The sequence below is a fragment of the Rosa rugosa genome, chromosome 5 (assembly GCF_958449725.1).
Source record: "Rosa rugosa chromosome 5, drRosRugo1.1, whole genome shotgun sequence".
Classification (NCBI taxonomy): domain Eukaryota; kingdom Viridiplantae; phylum Streptophyta; class Magnoliopsida; order Rosales; family Rosaceae; genus Rosa; species Rosa rugosa.
The window spans coordinates 2541492-2557472 of NC_084824.1; the positions used below are offsets into that span (position 1 = coordinate 2541492).

General features: G+C 37.6%; 1 protein-coding gene across 1 annotated transcript; it reads right to left on the bottom strand.

Moving 5' to 3' along the window:
- Positions 1 to 13250: 13250 nt before the first annotated feature.
- LOC133708786 (DELLA protein GAIP-B) lies at positions 13251 to 15694 on the bottom strand. The gene has a single exon (XM_062134310.1). The coding sequence runs from the start codon at positions 15489 to 15491 to the stop codon at positions 13620 to 13622; it is 1872 nt and encodes a 623-aa protein (XP_061990294.1). The 5' UTR covers positions 15492 to 15694; the 3' UTR covers positions 13251 to 13619.
- Positions 15695 to 15981: the final 287 nt, after the last annotated feature.

Consider the following 15981-nt stretch of genomic DNA (forward strand, 5'->3'; position numbering starts at 1 on the left):
AATGCTGCCCAAAACCGTCCGCCAAGCCTCCGGCCTCCGTCTGCCAAGCCCCGAGCTTGCCGTCGCCGCCTGGAACCGCCGCTGCTGCATCGCCGTCCACACTTTAGCAAAGTGCGGACGTCCTCTTTGGAACGGGCCTGATATATATATATAATATATATATATATATATATATGTGTGTGTGTGTGTGTGTGTGTGTGTGTATCTATAATTTGCTGTCTTTCACAATATATATTTGCTTTAATCCCGTACCACATTATATTTGAATTTGTTGTCTGCAGGTCTCTGCATATATGAATGCATGCCCTAAACGTCAAACGAATCCTGATCTACCTAGCTAGATAGCAGCCTATCAATTATTAGGGTATAAAATACAATATGTATTTCTCACGTAATCAGAAACAATATATACATTTCTTCATTGCCCTAATTTGGCTGGTTTTGCATGGAATTAAAGAACTAATTTAGTGACAGCCATGCATGAGTTTGTGGTTATTGAATTTATAATATATATAGGTACATAGAGACACTTGGAAGGACAGGATTGTACGTACGATCGACCTTCTTAGCTAGCTTAGCCGTCTTTTTGTGCTCCATTTTCATTTCGAGCTCGTGATCAACTTTGTTTGAGTCCTCTCGTGAACCAGTCCATCTCCATTAGCATGCATTATTAATTTTAGGAGAAAATGCTTTCGTCACTCACCAAGGCATCTACCTTCCATGCATTCATATTGCTATGCCCCTCAATAAGAGTTGCATGCGATTTCTGTATTATTATTTGCAGGAATCTGAAGCTTCCCAGCTTCTGATATACACCAGACCCAGTATAATATATTATATATTGTCGTGTTCACTGTCCTTAATTTTCTTTCATATACACAAGCTCTGTTGGTTCAAATTAGGAGAGATTACAAAAGCTATAAACAACAACTATATATACGAGTCTTAATTATGAACACCCTGCCTCAAATTAATATTCCTCTAATTAAATGATTATGAGATGAAAAAACACTTTCGAGTTTTCGATCACTTAAATTTGTTTTCTGGCTGGCCGTTGGAAGCTTACCAACTCCAAATCAAATGATCAATAATTGAGTAATGTGTAGGTTAATTAATTAAACAAGTAGTATATAAACCATTCATTCATGCATAGTTTAGTTGTTGAGTAGTCTACTCCTTAATCTTGTTAATTATATCCAGATGTTCTACAAAGAATGTAAATGATGTGTGATTGATCAAGAAAATGGACACATATATGCAAATGTCACGGTGGGTCAGATTTAATCCCAGTTTGGATCTCTGAGAATATTGATAAAGTTAATTAATTAGACCCATGTATGATCATGATCGAGCACCTGTGAATTAAACTACTACATCAATATCAGTAGTAGTGCATGTACACATAGTGAAATAGTGTGCAACTGTTCAAATTGGTCCTACAATATTTAGATCACAATCAGCTGATTGAGATTAACTTAACTGTAAGCAAAAGAAGGGTCACGGATCTTTCTAAGATCTGGAGCTACCTATCTTGCTATCTTTCCATGTGAATATATAAATATATATATATATATATATATATATATATTTCAGTTGTGGGAAATTACTCAAATTAGTCATTAATTTTATACCATAATCATGAACTGTGATCAACAATTTTTCACATATCAAGTCAGGCATGAAGATCTCGAAGGATTCTCTTAAATTTAGAAAGACAAAGTGCTTTTGTTGGGGACTCTTTGTTTCTGTTTACCCCCCTTCTTAATTTCCTGAACCTCAAACATTATGGCCTACAGAAAAAGCCATATTCTATATAGCCACAATCACGGATCATCGCTTTTGAGCCCATGAAGTTCCCTCATTGATGCATGACAAGTGTTTCTTTGGGAATGTTACCTCACAGACTTCTGCTCTTGCTGCTTCAGTTCTTCTAGCTCTCTTTTTTTTTGGGTCAAATTCTTCCATCTCTATATGACTGACTTGGCATGTATATATAAAAGGCACACGACCGTACCCCTTTGTATATATCGCATGTTTACTCGACTTTCACGAGGTATAAATTGGGTCATGATGGTGTGCGAAGTTGACTATTGCTAGCTACATATACATGTGATTTCATAAACTCTAAACCCTAATATGCAAGATATACTGAGAATGTGGCCGGCTGTTTTGACGTCCTTATAAAGAAGAAGAATGTGCATGTGAAAATTATAGCTGCAATCATTAACTCGAATATTGTAAAGGTAAAATTTAAAATTGAACTCTTGTCGTAAATATCAAGAGTTAAATATTAAGTACAGTGTTAAATTCGTGAGTATTAAAAGATAGAGAATAAAATTCAATCTTAGTGTCATCGTGAATATGAATATGAAAAGATAAATATTGTGTTATTATAGCTAAATCGCTTCATGTACTCCGAAGTTGTGAGATCGATGTAGGTTAGGCCTGGCATTTAGACCCGCAACCCGTAAACCCGCACTAAACCCGCCCGCGAAAAGCCCGCACGAACCCGCACTATTGTTAATCCGGGCTGAAAAAAGCCCGCACGTAAAAAACCCGCAAATAAACGGGCCGGGCCGTGCTAAACCCGTTATTACCCGTTGAACCCGTTAACTAAAACCCGTGTTCTTATTTTCCTCTCTTTCGGCAACCAAGAGCAGCCTCCATCTCTCTTTTCTTCGAGCAGCCTCCATCACTGTTCGAGCTTCTTCCAGTACTGCCTTCGTCGAGACCTCCCCAACTGCAAGAGAGAGAGAGAGTCTTAAGAGTGTTTCAGAATCTCAGTGCTTCCCTGATTTTGAGGTACAGAGAGAGAGAGAGAGAGAGAGAGAGAGAGAGAGAGAGAGAGAGAGAGAGAGAGAGAGAGAGAGAGAGAGAGAGAGAGAGAGAGAGAGAGGAGTGGAGTGCAAGTTTCACAGAGAGAGAGAGAGACACACACACAGCGCTTGTCATTTCTTTTCTTTCTTTACTGCATTTGGGGCCTTCTCTCTTTCAAAAACCATCATCATCCTCAAGTTTTCCAGAGCAGTGCTGAAACAGACGCACAAAAGCCAGGTGGGTTTTTCTTCTTCACTCATTGTTTCAATCCAATGTTGGGTTTTGCTAGTTTCAATTCGATCTTTTTCTTTCTGGGTTTTGCGCGATTCAGCTGAAAGATTCGAGCTTTATGATTTTCTGTTGGGCATTGACTGTGCATGTTTAATCTGATTTTTGAGGGATTTCTCTGTGCATTTCTTATCTGGGTTTTGTTATTATTAAGTGGATGTTCAATTTCAAGGACTAGAGGCGTTGAATTTGGCGAACAATAGTTTCTCTGGGAAAATACCAACAATTACAATTTGGTTCTTTACAGTCTCTTTATCAATTACAATTACAACGTAACAATTTTTCAATTACCATAATTAGATGATTAGATGTAGATGTAGATTTGGTTTGGCATCTAATTACAACGTAACCAAATCTACATCATGTACCTTTTCAATTAGATGTAGATGTAGATTTGATTTGGTTTCTAGTTGTGTAGTCATTTAATCTCAAATCTGGTGCAGATGTATTCTAGTGGATGAGAATGATCGTGTTGCTAGTTGTGTAGTCATATTCTAGTTGTATTCTAGTTGTGTAGTCATTTAATCTCAAATCTGGTGCAGATGTACCTTTTATTTGTTATTAGGAAGATTTGGAATTTGGAATTGGAGGATCTTACTGAAGACGTATTTGATTTGACATTGCAAGATAGATCTGGAGAAGGAGAAAGTCGCAATTAAGATGACTTAGACATATTTTATTTAGTACATTAAATATGTATTTCGAACCTATTTCAATCTTTGCAGCTACTATTATCATTGATGCTATTTCATCACTTATTCGAAAATCAATTTCTGCAATTGAAATATTTAATTATATTTCTCTAACAGTTGGAACAAAATACCCTACTTCGAAAATTACATAAGTCTTAACGGATTTTTAATGGATTTGGGAAAAAAAAAATTATATACATAAGTCTTAACCGTTTCTAGTTGCTTAAAAAAAAAAAAAAAAAAAAAATGTTAACGGGTTTTAACGGGTTCCAACGAAAAACCCGCAAACCCGCCGGGTTTAGCCCGCGAAACCCGTTAACTTAACGGGTTTTTACCGGGTCGGCCCGTTAAAAACCCGACCCGTTAAGAACCCGCACCGTACCCGCACTATACCCGCACGTTGCCAGGCCTAATGTAGGTGCATATCCAACGACCTCGATCCATGGGAGAAATATTTGTCGAGGAAAAGGACTGAATTCTTTTAACAACTCTGTACTTAGCTATAAGATAGATGGTATCATGGTAATGCGTTCAATATTCCAGGAGATGGATTATTATTTTACCTGCCCCAAAAAGAAACAGAACTATATGTTGAGTACGTGGTGGTATGCTTCACATAAAGCGATCTGTTAATCAACGACTTTGAGATCGAAAACAGCACAAAAGGTTCTTTTCATTTTAAGCCCCTTTTTGCTCTGTAGTCTTTGTCATGCATGATCCAGTTGTATCACTAATGAATATAATCAAAGCTTGTGAATCTAATAAAGAAATTAAAGGGTCTGGGGGTCGACCAAGATCTTGATTAACTAGATTTTTTCGAAGAGTCTTCTGTGGACCAAGGTCCACTGCACTCTCACTTCGACCATGATCCACCTACACCATGATCCATAGTAGAATTTTCGCTAGATTTTAAATGGATATATAGGCCCGTTTTAGGACAGACGTTTCCAAAGTAAAGTGTGGTTGAAATGCGGGAGATGTTTGAACAGTGTTGTTTCATCGTCCGAACAGTGAGGACTGTTTGGTAGGTTGTGTGCGACGTGAATCTAGAATTTCATCTTTAAACACACATCACAATCGAAGGAGCTGTTTGATAGGTTGTGTCACTATTGGCTTCAAAATAATTAGAATCAGCAGGCAACAACAACAACAACAACAGCAACAGATCACAAATGCTAGCTAGCTAGCTTAACTTGTCTTCCTTTCATAATGTATTGCTAGCTAGATGTACATGTTTCAGCAATCAGCATATTATAATATATCAATCTATATATAACACATCTATCCAGATCCACAATCTGAATCAATCACACACACTAAATAATCTGTTTGCAAGGACCACGTACTGCTAGTACGTGTTGAGTGTCCTGTGGCTGCTTGGATATCAACCGTGTATAGCGAGGCTGATTAACAAGCATTAATTTGTCACCTAGCAAGTAGCAAGAAATCCAAAACTTCAGGAACCAGTCGCTCACTGATCGATTATTTTTAATCTATTAATAACTATGATATATATCGAAATTTTATTATACTCTGAAGCATTGAATCTCCGGAACTAGCCGGAAACTATAAGAATATATATAGTACGTTATAACACCCCCAATATGATCGCACAGTACCTCAGTCAATCATATATAGTTATTCTAATTATGGTGCGCATCAATTAGCTAATCGAAGAACTCCGAGTGTTTCAACCCTGTATAGGTTCAGAGCTAGCGTACCAACTTTACAATTCTGTGCAGTAGAAGTCCAGACTGTTGGTAATTAGAGTTGTTGGGTTTCACTTGTGAATGCTTGTCAGAGTTTCAGTTGACTGGAATGAAATGGAATATGGAAAAGCCCAGTGGTCCTTAATATATATAGTTAATTCATACACGTACTGTCCCTGTCTGCAACCGAATGTCCAATGGCAAAACCTAATTGTCATTATTTGCTGCACAAATTTCATGCTTTAATGGTTATGGGCTTTTTCTTCGAAGTTGGGATTGATCATCCATGAAATATCTGTTTCTAAAGCTCTGGGCTTTAGGCCTTTCAAAACGTTTTGTAATGACGGGAAACCTGTTTTTAGTTTTCGAACTCTCTATATCACTATATGTATGGAATTTTCTTAGGTAATCCGGATGTTTGCCATACACCTATTTTGTTAAATATTTTAGACCATTGGATTAGTAATATCCAAAATATTTAAAATTTGATAACTTGTTTAGTCCTTAACCAATTACTATTAGTTAAATAGTATTTATTACTAATTAATTTTATCATTAGCCAACTAATGTTTGATTATCAATTAACAATTACATTATTGGCAATTACGTTTTTTCCTTATTAAAAACAAAAAACTTCTAATCTAGGCTCACATAATTAGTATTAATCAAATAGTCTTTATTACTAATTAATTATAGCATTAATATTTTTCATAACCAAATATAATTCTTTTTACATGTATTTTACGACAAGCACAACAATTAATGTAAAAATAGATAATTTTTGTTTTAGATGTAGTAACTACTTCACGTACAACTTGTTATTACTGTTTTTTGAATAATTTACAAATATTACCACAATGTGTTATCATATAGGTAAACCATTATATTTTGAGTAAAAGCACGTATGTTCTCATTGGTGTAATGAAGTTCTCCCTTGCGTAATTTAAGTAATATATTGCGTAATTTCCATCGTCGAAGTTGTAATTACTTTTAGTCGACGTAATTTACCACAAACTACAACAATGAATGTAAAAATAATAATTTTTGTTCTTAACATCATTTCATTATTTATTACTTGTTTCTGAACAATATTACATATCAAGATAGAATGTGTTGTTAATATAGTAAATTTTATTTTTTAAAATGACACATGTCAACATTTAAGTGAGTAACATGTTAACCGGTTCAATAGGTTTCTACTACATTAATTTATTAAAAATGAAAAAAAATAAGGGTATGACATACATCAAGGTACCCTAGACGACCCTCTATATGTATATTGGCTTTACAAAGTGTTTCCAAATCCTCGAATGCATTAAGAGTAGTTTGTACTTTTACACACCAAGAGTACATAATATTCAGTTCTTAGTTCTTACCATGTGAAAGTTTTACTATCCATGCATGTATGCTATGCACGTAGAAATTTGATGGTCAAATTGTGAGAGAGAAAATACTAGTTATATGACTTACATACCATCAGATTATGTGTGTATGTCTTATAAGATGGAGATATTTGTGCAATCTAGGGTTGAAAACGTTGTCCATCTCTATCTCAATCTCAATCTCTATCATTCTACATTATTTCCCACTTGCAATGTCTGAAATAAGCAGTAGTAGATTCTACATGACCACCCTGCAATCTCTATCAAAACCCCACAAAACCAGAAAAACCCGAACCCTCTTTTTCTGAATGGCTAAAGGAGATATCTTTTTCTTTTCTTCTTCCACAGGAAAGATCCAAAGCATACGATTAGTACCATGCATTCACCGAGACTCGTGTCGATCCCAAATTTGATCGACTTTTGGGGTCGTGGGAACACGCGGCGGCCTCCCACCAGTTTCAGGAGAAGTGATGCATGCGCCAGCAAATATGCTTTAATTTGCTTTCTCTCACCACTCACCATTTTCCTCCATATTCTGTACGAGTTTCTGTTTCTAACAGTTCATCGTCATCATCGACTAGGTTTTGGCTAAAATAAGAAAGAGAGTTGGCTATTTAGCAAGCTAAGCTCATGTCATGTTTACTATTTCTGTCTCCTGAGAGTGAGTGAGATTGAGCAACCACATGGAGAGTGGAACAACCGTGCTCCACAATAGCGACCTATCCTCAACAATGTCTCCATTCATGTAATATTACGTCAGGATTTGATTGGGTTCATACTTGCCAACTTGCCGTACATGTCGCCTCGAATCGGCTCCTGTTCTGCCTAGACTCATCCACAGAAAATTAACGAGTTTAGAAATTAACGTCGTGACACATGTCTAACCAACCAATCACAAATAACTCTTATATATTATCACGCTAACAAAAAACTGAAAACACCACTGATACCCTTAAAAATGACACTTTCGTTTCACAATTGGCTGTTCAGACAAATCGAACGGTTCTTCACTGAGCTCTCTCATTTACGAAACGTACGGTTCTTCACTACTGAAGCTCTTAGCCAAGGTGATGGAATGTTACTCGGCCCAAGAAACTCAATTTTGGGCTTACATATATGATAAGAATAGAATAAATAGGAAAGAAATTATTAGCGATTCAGATTAGATGCTGATGTAAGCTAGCTGTGATCTTCTTTCGGATGAGGTCATCATAGCCTTAACAAAGAGTTTTATCACTTTATGTTCTCTGCGGTCAATGTCCGTCTCTATAGGCCATCTGCTTGGAATAAATTAACTCCTGTATAGCTCTTACCTCAAGTAAAAAACCCTTTAAAATTTTCACTCTGTTACTTGTTGCATGTGTCCGAAATTCAGATTTAAAGTAAGGAAAACTAACACTTGACGACTTTTACGGTTTGATCTAGTGTGGATTAAGGGAAAGAGTCTTACACTGTGTTGCTAACCTACAATGAGTAAATGATGTATGAAATGCTGAGTTGCTTAAACTAATCGCCATAATTCTGATGTGGTGAAAATATATTATATTTTGTTACTAGCTAGGATATATGTTCAATTTCTCTGACCAACAAAGTCTAGCCATTGTTAATAAATACTGTTGTGATAAGTCATGAACTCTTTAAATGAAATAAATTAAGTGTAATTAACCAATTTAATTGCCTACAATGTCAGTGGATATATCACTCAAACAATCAGTCTAAAACCAAGTTGCTATTGAAGTTCTCCATGCATGCATTCAATTAAAAAGTGAGGCCGGCCAAAGAATTTTCTAATTGTAGACTAATTAGCCCAAAGTTTATCCTCTAATTAATTTCTTGAAAGCACTAGGAAACTTCACTACTTCACGTGGGAGAGAAAGTCATCTAGGGGTCAAAAGCTTTTAAACTACTCCATAGCAAGCTAGGGTTTGAGCCTTTGTGCACAATCAAGTCATACAATTCGTTCCTTTTAAGAAAGATTAGCCGGATATCTAACTTGTAATAGACTACTTGGTCGACTCAAACCTCAAATTTTCTCACATCTAGCCATTTAAGGGTCCAATGTGGAATGAATGAGATATTTGATATTTTCTGGTAGCTAAGCTATAATAGAGAAAGCTGGAAAACGTGAGGAATTGAAACTGCCTAGTTGGGACTTTGCACGAGTGTGTGGTATATTAGTCAAAGTTTTATATAGGTGACCTCTTTTAAAAGACGCTGATTAGAAGAGTGTCATATTCAGGTTTGCCCGAGTGATTCGGACTTTTTAACAACGACGGAGATCAACCAAATCGCCATAGGATTTCCACATATTCGTTATCCATTCTAAACAGAATGTTTTTCTGAAATTGCTTCTCTTTGCTGACCGTTGAACATGCACGCAGCTGGCTTGCTTACTCAAACACTCCACGTACGCTTTGATCTTCATTTCCTCAATGAAAACATAAAATGAAAACTCAATCACGTTTCGGAGCATATCTATAATAAAATTTTACTATCATATGTTATGAAATGTATTATAAACTATTCAAGTATAAAGATATTCATGGCGTTTTTAGATTGTAAGTATGTGTTTTTCGATTTTGTAGACAAACATGCTTGCAAATCTCTAAATAATAAAGCGTTCATAAACATTTGATTATTAATTATCAAATTGTTCAAAGGTTCGGCTTCTCTAGCTATTGAAAAAAAAAATAGTGAAATAGAGACGTTTAGAATTATTTAACCACTTATTTATTATTGTAAGTCGTCATTCCGATTTTATTAGACATACTGTAATTGTCTGTTTAATTTTCTATCTAATTAAAATTTTACAGATTGAGATGAGCTTATATACTGAAGAAGTCTAAAATTGTGAGTAAATATTTTTGATTATTGAATCTGCATGATGATTTAGACAGGGAAAAGTCTGCACTTTCATAATGGACCTACGTACGTACTCTGGATCTACTCTTTTTATATATCAGCCGGCCGGCCAGTCAGTCTCTTCCAAGCTTCTGTCCACCGTTACCAGCATAGCTTCTCAAACCCAAAATTGGCTATTTCAGTCTGACTTGGCTTCCCCTCAAAATTAAATAAACCCACCCAAAAACCTTCTTTCCCAATTAATAAAGAAGAAGAAGAAGAAGAAAAAGTCCTCAGCTTTGTGGCTTTTGTGCTTTTCTTTGTGGAAGTGTGCACAGGTAATGTGATGGAGATTGGAGAATAGTTCATGAGATTGTGAGATGTTCACAAATTAATATTAAAAATGGAGCGTGATGTGATGTGATCTCAATAATTAAATTAATTAAGGTCTTCAAACGGACCAAGTTGGCCATTAGCTACTAATTTATTACGCAATTTTTTGGCCTCGGCCCCTTTGTTACATTGTGTATGATAGCAACATTAAACATACTGTTACTCCATTATTCCACATTTTATACTACGTCATGAATTATGTGATTAGAAACTTCAAATTAAATTATAAATATTCACCATAACTCTTTAGATCGGTCTATCTTAGTAATTTATGAAAACAGACGTTTAATTAAGTTAAAATTTAGATGTTATCTTTTTGCTAGAAATGGTATGTATCACTAATGGTATGTATCTATCTTATATCTCTTATAATATATAATTTCGAGTTGTTTTGAATGAAAAAACGGTTTACATTTTAAAAAATGAATTGATATGGTTTAATAGTGTATATGACAAATGTGTTGTTACGTAATTATATGATGGTCCAATATGCGAAGACTAACGTGGTTTGGGTGCTTACTTTCACAGTTCCAATTCATAACTGGTCTGCATAAAAGTTGTTGCCTCCTGCAATCACTTGATTAACAAATAAAATCAAACCCTAATTGATTTTTAAACATATTTTCCTCAAAGATGGGGCAGCAAAAAGCAGTGGGAATCTGGATCCTGTATAATTTAATATATAGTGGCAGTTTCACCCTAAAATGATATTTTTATAGTTTGAATAATGCTATTGTGGTTAACCCAAAATGATCATGATAGGGCGTAGAAAATCTGGTTTTGTTAAGGATACGCAATTAACGTTACACCTTTATTTGATCATGCAGCATTACCATTAAACTAATTTTCATGTCAAATTAAACGAGAGAAAGTTGACATACAAAGGATTCTCTAGGTGGCTTAATGATAAATAATACGATTGATTTATATTATTGATGGAAGAGTGGTGTTTTCATTTCATCATACGTAATTTCGATAGATATTTTTTCTTAATTGTGTACGTCTGATTAGAAAAATTTATCGAATTCCTCTTCATGGTTAAGACTTTGGCTTTTATACAAAGTTTTAACTTATAAGAATACCAAAGTTGGCCTTGTGGTGGTAATAGTGGTGGCGGCGGCGGTCGTCGATAATTTGTTCTCGAACTCCAACAAAGAATATAAAAGAATAAAAAAATCATAAGAAACTTACTTTAATTGGGTATATCAACTTTCAATTCTTATTCATTTTATAACTTATATTGTATTTTTACAAACAAATGATTCGTTTAGATTTATAACTGTATAAATATGATTTTCGTTATTTGTAACTAAATTCGGGAAACGAAGAAGTTTGCTATTATTGATGTAGAGTTACCTCTTGCTTGGTATGAGCAGCACCTAAACTACATGAATATACAGCCACGTACCTATATGGTACTATATATACTTTTGAGAAATAGATGCCACTTAAATTTGAATAAATTCTGTCCTATCATCTGAGTTTCCAAGGAACCCTAGTTCTAAATATATATATATTTACAACTAGTTGATCTGGCCATTACAGACAAAAATCCAGACTAATAATCTAAACCCTAATGATAGCAATAGGGTTACAAAGTTGAGCATCTGAAGAATGTGATGAACAGGAATCTCAAACTCCTTCAATTCCTTCAAGGGTTTTCTTAAGTATCAAAATCTAATTCGTAAAATATAGTACTACGTATTCTATTGTATTATATGTCTTCTAGACATATACATCGGCGTTAGACTGTCATTTATTAGTTATTTAAAAAAAAAAACTGATATAAGAAAGATTTTAAATTCAAACTTTACTGACACTACGAAAAAGGCGGGCCAGAGACTACAAAAAAGAATAATATATTTGATTTGTACAAGCCATGTGAAAGTTTTGTTCGGTAACATCATTCATAATTATCAACTAGCAGATTGACCCCCGCGATGCTGCGGGTTTGTTTTTTTTTTCTTTCAAATTTCAGATGTAATAGATGAATACGCGCAATCTAAAAAACATCGGCGATACTTAGAATATGATTTGTCTTGTTGTTGATAATAGATTAGCAACAAATGGGATACAACAAATTTTTTTTTTTTTTTCATGATTTGTAGGAATTTACAAATACAAAACAGAATGGTTTTCCTTAAAAAAAAAAAAACAGGGTATGACAGAATTGTAAAAAAAAAAAAAAAAATATGACAGAAATGTAATTTCAGTCTAAAGCGGGGCAAAACTGTCTTTTCAGACAAACAGTGATGAACAATGCTTATAAACAGTATAGGAGCTTTAGTATATAGTAAATTGTACCCTAGCATTAACCCAAGTGTGAAATTAAGATTCCAATAAGAGAAACCCTGAAGAAACTATTGCACCAGTTATTTGTGGAAAAGTAGATGAAAAAGAAGTAAAAATTTAAAGGGAATAATACATTGTATATGTTGGTAATAATATCATAAAGTTTGAGAGAAGCCAAGTAAGATCAAGGTAGTATATATACCAACACACAGAAAAGGCCTACTTTTTCAACAAAGTATGGTAATGTACATCAGAAAAAGCATAATTGAGCCTCTCTTTCACTTTCTAAATTATGATTGTGCTTTCCTGACATTAAAGAGGATTCCTGCAATTTATACTAGTTTCTGGGGAAGAGTGGGGTTGCAATACTTCACTTCAATTATCACCTTCAATTATTTTCCATCATAAATTACTACATATAATTTGTCTAACACATTTATTCATTTCCTTTACCACATAACTTTAAAGCACATTGACATTTTTAGTAAAACACTATCGCCACTAACAAATAGTCGGCAGTGGAATCCAGCATATCTAGAACAGAAGAACCTCTTTCCCTTTCAGTCTTTTCACCTTTCTCAATTCACTTCCATCATCATTCCACAAGTAAAAGGAACTAGTTCATCACTAGGTTATATTCTTCCACATCATATATAGAATCACATTAACCCATAAACTAAACAAATTGATTACTTCCCTCTTCTACAAAATATGTTACGAGAACTATTTACCATGCTCTAGAATTTATAAAGTGCTCCGAAATATGATAGAAATTTCGTGCTCTGAAACAGGATAGAAATTTCGATTACTCGAAAGCAATAGATCACAACAATTAATGGTAGTTGAAAAGGTTTTAATTTCTTTTTATTATCACCACCAACCTACATATAACATATGAACATGGGTACACATCATTATCATCATCCACCTCTTGATTCTTGATCCAGAAAAATAACCCCTTTGACAAAATTAAGTAAAAAAAAAAAAAAAAAAAAAAGGCAAAAACAGAGACTTGGTAATGGTGGGGTGGGGGCTTTTGTGGGTCTCAATCTCCCTAAACGTACGCACCCCAGCTCAGAATAGCACATTGAGGGCCAACTCACTCAAGGCAGGCATTTGACACCCCACCACTAGGCCCTGTTTTGGTTGGCACCACCAAATATTTGAAAAAAAAAAAAAAAAAAAACCCAACGCGTTGACCCGACTCAGTGAGTCGCCACCGATTGGGAGCAGCCGAGTTTCCAGGCCGAGGTGGCGATGAGCGGCCGAGTGTGCCACCCCAACATCAAACACCCGTCGTTCTCCTCCACTCTATACCCATCTCCGCCGGCGAAGAGCGCCAAAAGCATGCTGGCTTGCTTGAACGCGTTGGAACCGAGATGAACCGGAGCGAAACCGGACGCGTCGAACCGGGTCCGCCACTGCGACAGCGTCTCGTGCCGCTCGACCCGGTCCGGTCCCTCACATGCCACCACGTTGAAGATTTGCTTCCCCAAGTACACCTCCGACATCATCTTGTCCTGGCTGTTGACCGACCCCTCCAGCGAGTCAAACAGGGTCGAGTAGTAGTGCAGCGACTCGTTGAACCGGTCCAGGAAAACCGGACCGTTGTGGTTCGCTTCCTGCTCCACAACCGTCACAATCTCCGGCTTCATTTGCTTCACCACGGACAACACTTTGTCGATCGCACCGGGCCGAGCCAACAGCTTGTGAAGCTCGAAGACGGAGTTCACCGCCACAGACTCGACCTCGCTCGGCCGGAGCTCCAGCATGGAAGCATCTAGATCAGCCAAGCTGTTGGCAACAAAGCCTCTATACTCGAATTCCACATGAATGGTTTCGGCTAGCTGGGCCAGCTTCCAGCCCACTTCCTGAAGATGGTCCGAGTTATCCGCGGCGGGCGGGCCGATTCCGGTTAAGCGAAACGCGGGCGGGCCGCCGGGTCGGAGAGCGAGGGCCTGCATGAGAGCCGGCCATTGCATCCCTTGATTCATGGAGAAATCGATGACATGGACTCGCTTCTTGTCTTGAAAGCCTTCGAGAATGGCTTGATTTGCTGTGAAATGGGCGAATTTGAGGTAAGGGCAGGTCTCGTAGAAGTGCATCTGGAGCATCTCGGAGTAGGTGTGGTCGATCGGTGGCTGAGGGTAGACCCCCCAGATCCGCTGGGCTAGAGCCTCGGCGAAGAAGGTGGCGACTTTTCGCATAGCGCCGGCTTGCGAAATCGCCAAGTAGCTGATCTGGGTGACCAGGGCCTTAGCGAGGTCGAAATTCTTGCGCTGGACGGCTTCGGCGCAGGCCATGAGGCCGTGGACGAGTCTGACGCCGTTCTCTTGCGAGTCGACCACGACCACCGGGCGAGTTGACTCGTTGTTGGGGAGGGGGAGGGGGACGGTTTGGAGAGACGAGTTGGTGGTGGTGGTGGTGGAGTAGAAATCTGAAGAAGTACAAGGTTTGAGCCGTTTTGGCTCTCTTGGGGATGAATCGAACTGGGTCTGGCTGAAAATGGCTTTTCCAGGTATGGCCTTGAGCTCGTAATTGGAAGACGAGCAGTCCTCGAACTGGGTTCGCGGGCTGAGAGATTTTCTGTTCGTGCTGCTCATGTGTTGTTGTTGTTGATCGCCAAAATCGATAGAGGTTATGGTGGAGGACTCGGCCGGAGCCAAAAACGAATCGTCCAGCACAACAGAGCTTCCAGCGAGGTGATTCAGCGGCGGTGGCGCCGCCATTACCGGGTCGAAATTCGGAGGCGGAGTTATCTCCGAAATCATGCTCTCCAGCCAAGTCGACAGATCCGAGGGATTGTAATGAACCGTATCCGAAGCCAGCTGGGAGAGCCCGTCTTCCTGAACTGTCCCCATGAACTCTTCAAGCTGTTCCAGCTTCTGGGCCACATCGGCCATGTTGGAAGACTTCACCTTGTAGCCCAGCACAGCCAGAAGCTCATCCATGCCGTCGTCGCGCTGCGAGTCCTCCCACATCGCCGCCTTACCTGCCTTATCATTGGATGTGGAAGCCGCCATGGAAGGGTTTGGATTAGGGTGGTGGGGGTGGCTGTGATGTTCTCTTTTCATCATGGGTTTCTGCGATTTGCTTTGGTAATTAGCTCGGAAACCAAAGAGACGCTATCTGAAGCATTTAGGGGAGGGAGGGGTTCTGGGGGGATGGATGGTTGGTTTTGCACTACCACCACTCACTGGGTTTGTGCAGAGGGGAGAGAGAGAGAGAGTAGTAAGAATAATAATGATGCCAACATCGTTGCCAGGTTTAGTATTATTATAGAAAATCGGAAATTAAATAAAGTGGTACGAGTATGAGGAGAGTGATGTGGGGCGCGACCTCCAATGAAAACTATCAGGGCTAACCACAACAACGACTACAGCTCAAACACACACAAACAGATAAACATGAACTTATTTTACACTTTTCTCTTCTCTTTTGCATGAAAATTAGTCACTTGCGTGACAATTTTATGCTACTTCAGAGTATTAAATCCGAATCTCAAAATTATAGAATTATCTCATCAGGTGAAGCACCAATTCAAATAATTTACAATTTAAAAGTTTG